We start from the raw sequence: 6,968 nt of genomic DNA, 5'->3' as shown, positions 1-6,968 counted from the left end.
CCCAGAGAGTGAGTGCTGCATCCAGGTAGATTGAGGTTGAGAGCTCCAGCAGGTATGGTGGCTCCAAGCCATGCAGGGGTTGATGGGTTAAGACCAGCACCTTGAATTGGGACCAGAACTCTTTCTCACAAGGGCCATGACTGTGAGCTGTGCTGTCTCCAGGTTAGGGGCCTCTGGGCAAGGCACCCTCAGTGGGGCCCGCCCCTTCAGCAAGTCTACCTTCTTGGCCACGGTCACCATCTGCTCTTGGTCCTCATCCTTTCTCAGCCTTGGTACCACTTGCTTGGCAGGCAAGAACTCCAATGAACAGCTAGGCTTTGACATGTGGCATCTCTTCCACCACTGTTGTCCAGGCCCGAAGAAGAGGCCGGAGAACAACTCAGCCTCTTGCAATGGTGAAGAGGAGGAACCAATCCAGGAGACTCTTACCCACCCTCCCTGGGGTGTGGGCCCTTGGAAAGTGCCCAGGCAGGCTCACTTTGATGAGGGCACCAGTGCTATGGAAGACTGATTAGCAGTCAGAGAAGATGCGTCTGTGAAAGCGCATCTGGAACTTTACACAAGTGGCTGCCTGAAATTCTCCACCCACCAAATATTCTCTAGCTAATGGAGACATTCTCCAGGGGTTTTGTTGGGGTGGGATTCACCATTGGTAGGAGTGGTGGTCTTGCTCCTTTGTGTCCCAGAGGAGGGTGTCTATGTTTCTGTGTCCATGTGCGCTGCCGCCATCCCTGCAGCGGCTGTGTTCGTAACCTAGTCACCATTTTGTACCCATGTTGCAACCTGGTGTCATTCCAGGGCATTCCGGCATTCAACAATAACAAGCGGATGAATGAGAATCATGAGTTTTGCCTGCATGGAAGAGAAAATGGTCCGAGGAAGCACTAACCCATGATCAAACTGCCAGAAATCATGCTAGAAAATGATTTATGGCATTGTTTATTTCTTTATAACAAGTATCTCAGGAAATCAGCTTGCAAAGCAATTCCTTGGAAGTTGGAGAGGGAAAGTCAGCGTGGGCAGAATTGCCGGTTCCTAAGGCTTTCTAGGCTTGACCTGGCCAGGGTGAAGGTGGCCTTCGATTCTGCGGTGCATAACTTATCTTCCACATGTTCCCATGCATTCTTGTTCCATGCGATAGAAATTAGTTCAGAAAGGGAAAACAGCTCAGAGGAGAAGAAAACTTCAGTGATGTTTTGATGGGTGGGTTGGGGGTTCTTGCGTTCCCTTGCTTATGAGGGGGCTGAGGTGCGTCCCGAGGGATTTTGTGTTGCATTCCTTCTGGCAGCCTACAGCCTCCCTGGCTTCCCTCATTTCAAGTACAGTCTGAGGAAAAAGGAGACCTCAGGAGGAGGCTTCTCCTGCGAGGGGCCTCCTCGGAGCAGGAAGTGTGGGCAGCCAGGGAGGCTGCAAAACGATGCTGCTGCCCCAGTGTGCCCTGCCGTGCCTGGAGCGGAAAGCATGGCCATCAACCACATCTCAGAGCTCTGCTTGCAAAGATGAAGCTGGCTGCATTTAACCACACTGATGGCGCCATCCAAGGTCATTGCCATAGACCAGCACAGCTACTTTAGAATGGCTCAGATCAGGTCTGATTTAGCTTAGACATGATGCATTTGCTCTAAGCATGATTTAATCTAAATCCATTCCTTTATCTCTAGGAATGTCAGCAGGACAGTAGCACACATCAAGTTTAGTCCATAGCCGCCCCGAGGCTTCGGCAAGGGGCGGCATAGAAATGTTATAATAATAATGATGATGATGATGATGATGATGATGATGCTTCCTTCCTTCCTTCCTTCCTTCCTTCCTTCCTTCCTTCCTTCCTTCCTTCAAAAAATCTACCTCCAGAGAAAGGCATTTTCCATGCTGAGGCAGTTGAGGAAGTGCTGTGCTCTATACAGGATTCTGGACCAAGTTTTAAGGCACTCCCGGAATGCAGCTGAGTGCTAGCTAGGCCTTTTGGATAGCTCTATTTCAACATGTGAACCAAACACGGGTGGCCATGTGTCATTACCAGTTTTCTCACTGACGAACATCAGACAAATAAGCTTTCAAGCAAGTGCGGGATCCCCAGAACACAGTTTGAACACCGCTGCTCTAGGCAAAACTGGACAGCCACCTGAGAGGGAAGGTTTAACTGGGAGTCCTGCACTGAGCAGGGGGCTGGACCTGACGACCCTCCAGTCCCTTCCAACTCTACGAGTCTATGATGGCAACAACCACAACATGGCCTTGTACATTCTAGCACTTGCATCATGAATTTCTGCAATTTAAAAATAAGTGAGTAACAACAGACTTGGAAGTGTATTAAATACAAGCCAGTTTATTGCACTCAGGTAAGATACATACGCACATCAGAGACAGGATGTTGCAGAATTACCACCGGTTTGTTCAGAACCAACCACAGGCTGCTGTCCCCTTTAGGATCTAGGACTGTCCAAATATATTTCCTGAGGGGGCAGTATTGAGCAGCGTTGTACAGAAAAGGAAAACTTGGCAGATTGCGGTTGCACTGTCCAACAGTGAAAAGACATAGGAGTTACGCCCCATATTCGATCTGGTCATCCTAATGCAGAGGCCCAGTTGGAAACCCTTCCCTGCCATATGCCGGGAACTCTGACATTCAGCTAGGACAGACCCAAAGCCTTTCACTTTTACCACAGCACGGCCAATGAGCCCCTCGCCCCGCCATGCGTTCCGGTGCTCTGCTTTCTCCCCAGAATTGCTCCCTTTTTGCTGGAATTTAGCATGTCCTGCAAGAAGCCACCCTCCTCCATTTTCTCCTGATCACAAGGAAGCAGTACCATTTTCTAAGGACAAAGTCTGAATTGCGGCTTTTGCTCACAAAAATGTCCCCGAGGAGTCTGCTATTACCGATTTGGAAGTACCCCTGAAGTACAGATGTTTCATTCGTCCTGGGAAGTCAAGATTGTTTCATCTGAAGTGACTTCGAGGATTGCAAGTGGGCCATGTTGATTTCCTGTGGACTTTCGTCACTTTGCCTGCAGTTTGCATATTTTAAAAGAACGCTGATGAAATTTGCACAAACTGTGCTCTCATGGCATTGTGTGCATTTTGTATAAATTGGTGTCTGAAAAGCACAAGGATCTAGCGCAGTTTGTGTAAAATTGGCCTTTGGGTACCAACTCACAAGGACCACCTGCTTTCGGGAGGACTATTTTTGCAAAAGATCTGATTTTGTGCAAATCTCACTACATCCACATGCTTTCTGGGTGCCAATCTGCACACATGGTGAGCATTTACAAATGTTCTTAGCATTTTTAAAATGCGCAATTGCTGCCCGCCTTAGAGACCAAAGTCCATAGTGAATTGGCCCAGCACAGGGGCTGGCACACTGGAATCTGGGGGGCGGGGAGGGTGATTGTGAAAATCTGTCCTATTCCCCACATCAAATTCCTCACATAGCCCAAGCTGTACACTGTTCTTGGGATCTTTGCAGTCATCATCTGATCACTAAACTTGCCAGAACTGGCTCCGTCTTCCAACTGCTTGTGTCAATCTTCTCCATCCAAGTGTCTGCTGGACATCTTCACTACGACTCACATCATTTGCAGCCAGCATTGCCACTGGGGAAGATGAGCGTTGCATTCCAACACATCTGGAGAGCACCAGGTTGGGGAACGCTGGTTTCGCTCACGATCAGAGCCAGATGTAGTCCAAAGAATCCGTAACATGACCACGATCTCTTTTTTGCAAAATGCATCATCTCATTCAGTAGCACAAATTTGTCTGATTAATATTGTTACTAAAGCTCAGCATACAAAATTATTTCTACATTTTCATCACAATATTTGAACACCCTCTGAGTAAATATACAGAATGTGGCAACTATGTACACATCTGTGGTTTGCCACTCTGATTACAAACATCATGAGAGACAATTATTAGAAGAGTACAGCCCGTTCCCGTCACTGACACCAAAATGGTTTAATTCCATTAATGGGACAGCTTCCCTTGGGTTCAGACGAGGAAACAAAGCAAAACAAAAACACCATTTGAGTCATCCAGTCTGCCACAGAAAAAGGGTTTGAAAGGAAAACGGTTGTATTAATCATATGAATACTTTGGCCGGAGCTGTTCTTGCAAAGAGAAGCAGAATTATCTTGAACTGGAAAGAAGATGGTTTTGCCTTCAGTTATGACTGAGACTCTGCCTGCGTGTGTCCGAGACTGAGCTGGCAGAAGGACGCCTGTGGTGGACTGTATTTTTATCTGTTTTTATCTGCATTAAATTGTTAGATGCTTCTCTCAGAAAAAGACCCTAGGCACCTTACCACAGGCACCAAAACATATACAACTTTAAAACAGTTTCAGACAGCTAAAAAAGGATTAATAATATAATACCAAAATCTGACCAATCAGCTAAATTAAACTTTGGAAGTACCACCCAGTGTGGCCAAATGCCTGTAATCACAGGGGGAGTCTTGAGCTGGTGAAAATGCTGATGCTGGCCAGAGCTTACAGGCCAGGGCGTTTCACAACTGGGGGCCGCCACTGAAAAGGCCCCTTCCTGCCTTTCCTTCTCTAAGCCTCTCTTGGAGGAGGGTCTCGCAGCTGATTGCCGCATTTGGGCAGGTGCCCCCTCAAGTCTCATGCTCCTGAGCCCCATAAGCTCAACCCCAGTACTTTCAACTGGCCTTGGAAACACACCGCCAGACCCCAGAGCAGGCCAGAACAGTGTTTTCGAAATCTTCCAAGCTAGCACAACTAGCAAGGTGGGAAAAACTTTAATCCACCTTGATCTTCTAGTTTAAAAAGTGCAAGGATTTTTGTTTTGTTTTGAATACAAAGCAGTCTTCAAAAATGCTACCCTTCCACTGGAGTGGCACAGTCCTTTCCAGTACCCCAGAAACTGGCCACCTCACTCAGAGGGATGCACGATCCAGGTATTGCTCAAAGGCCAGTGCAGAGCCAACATGGCCAGGAGATGCTGCGGCCAGAACGGCTCAAGTGGCCGCCCTCTGCAGCGAGCCACCGATGGGGAACAGCGCCCAGTCTTCCACTGTGGGCTGGCCTGGGCCTCCTAGGCCAAGCTGCACAAGGATACCTGGCTGTGCAGCAGGGTCTTCCTGGTTCTGGTGCACAGGCACACGCATGCCTTCCTCTCTATTGGCATTATAGTACCAAGTCCGTGAACTCTAGTACTGGGGTGAGAGGAGGGCTGCTCTGGGCAGTGACCTCAAGGACTGCTGTCTGGACTCCAGGGGAATCAGAATCCGAGCGGTGGGTGGGTGGCGGTGGGTGGGAACGGGGGCCATGCTAGGACACCGAGATGAGAGAAGCAGAGAGGCTAATCCCAAGGCCAGATTCCCCAGGTAGGCAGCCAAGATGCACTGCTCAGCCCCATGCTCTTGACCCCATGATGTGTCATCAGCATGGCAGGGCGGCCCCATCAGAGGATCCGCATGCAGTGTGGAGGCAAGCTTGCTCTTCTGAAGGGATGGGGCCGAGGCATGCTCATAAGGAGAGTTCCTGGAGGTGCACACTAGCTTGGGATCAGCAAGCCACTCTGTGCGTGCTCAGAGATTCATTCTGCGTGTTTTGTGCTTTTGGTCAATAAAGAATGCTTTGCAAGGAGATCGGTGGCTTTCGGATGCACAAAGAAGGAACCTCAGCTCCCGACATCTAGATGCCTGCATACTAAAGGTGTTTAAGGGAAGAGCAGCTCGGGGCTGTGCTGTCGTTAAAACACATTAATGAATGTTTGAAGCTGCAGTGCCATCTTCAGTCACTAGGTGGCCAACCAGTACACAGTTTTCCAGTCAATAGTTTGAAGTCACGGGGAAGTTGTCTGAATGGCTGTTATATGGCTGTGCACCCCCACCCCATGTAGGACAGCCCCCTGGGTACGGCGTGGCAGACCCTTCCCTCAGGGGACTACAGAAGTGCGTCATGGCAAAGGCCATGCCTGGTGGTGTCAGTGGACACGGGTACTCTCAGATGGGGTGGACAGCTCTACAGCTTGGCTTGAAAGATTCACTGTACAAAACTCAGCACGGTTTCAACTTGTGCAGACTTGGCCCTGTTCACTAGCTGATAAAGCTGAGCACTTGCATTTCCTGTGGCCGTACCACTGAAACACAAAGTACTGTACTTGGTCCCACAGGGCTTTCAGTGGTCAGCCTGAAATGGGAGAACTTCCAAGCGGTGCTTGTCAGGGTCAGCTTAAAAGCTTCCTGCTGTTGGGTCCCAGAAATACTATTTAGGGCACACTCCCTTTGGCTGCTGAGAGAGTTTGGTCTGGGATCACCTGAAAGAGTTTCATCTGACGTGAGGTTAACCAAAGTCCTGTCTCTGTGGCATGAAACCAGAGCAAAATGCATATAAAGCAAGAACTTTCATAAGGCACATTCTGAAAGTGCTTTTACATTTGGAAATCCCTTGCGCCTTGGCACTTTCTAATACATAACCAAAGGCTCCCCAGACAAAATGTAGGCTTCACCCCATTACCACAACTATCTCCCATAGCAGACACTGCAGAGGAATGTACGGCAACAATTCTTTTTTTAAGTTTTCTGTCTTGTGGCACCACCTGCAGGGGAAAATAAAAATTCATTTTCTTCAATGCCATGTCAAAGTACAGTGGCTGCTCAAGTTGGAGCTTTGTGTCATGCACGGATTCTGCCTGGGCTGGAATCTGCTTAGTTCAAACCCTGTTGGAGCATCGCAAGCCCTTGGACCACATTATGGAACTACAGCTTAGCATTATATCAGTTCATACACTTTCCAAACTGAACATGATCATGAAACGCAAGTAGATTTTTCCTTGCACTTTGTGTCTTCCACCCAATAAACTCCAAGGGCCTTCACAAAATGGCCTTGGATAGAATTGCTTGAATATTTAATAGCCTCCCCCCAATAATTGCCCTGCTAGTCAGATGAATGTTTTAAAATTAATCTAACAAACTTGACTTGGGCTTCTTGATTTTTGTTCATCTAGATCAC

General features: G+C 48.4%; 1 protein-coding gene across 2 annotated transcripts in view; it reads right to left on the bottom strand.

The window, feature by feature from the left end:
* Nucleotides 1–2,306: 2,306 nt before the first annotated feature.
* The window catches only part of LOC123026434 (inverted formin-2-like), a 28,451-nt gene continuing 23,789 nt past the window's right edge, over nt 2,307–6,968 (bottom strand). For both annotated transcript variants that reach the window (XM_044436071.1, XM_044436074.1), the window contains one exon: nt 2,307–6,555. Coding sequence is in view for 1 of the 2 variants with exons in the window: in XM_044436074.1 (XP_044292009.1) it covers nt 6,530–6,555 (26 nt within the window). In the remaining variant the exon portion in view is untranslated. The remainder of the gene's footprint in view (nt 6,556–6,968) is intronic.

This window comes from Varanus komodoensis, unplaced genomic scaffold, assembly GCF_004798865.1.
Source record: "Varanus komodoensis strain SLA01 unplaced genomic scaffold, ASM479886v1 scaffold3, whole genome shotgun sequence".
Classification (NCBI taxonomy): Eukaryota; Metazoa; Chordata; class Lepidosauria; order Squamata; family Varanidae; genus Varanus; species Varanus komodoensis.
Note: the sequence above shows the minus strand (reverse complement) of the source record. Positions and strands in the feature narration are given on the sequence as shown.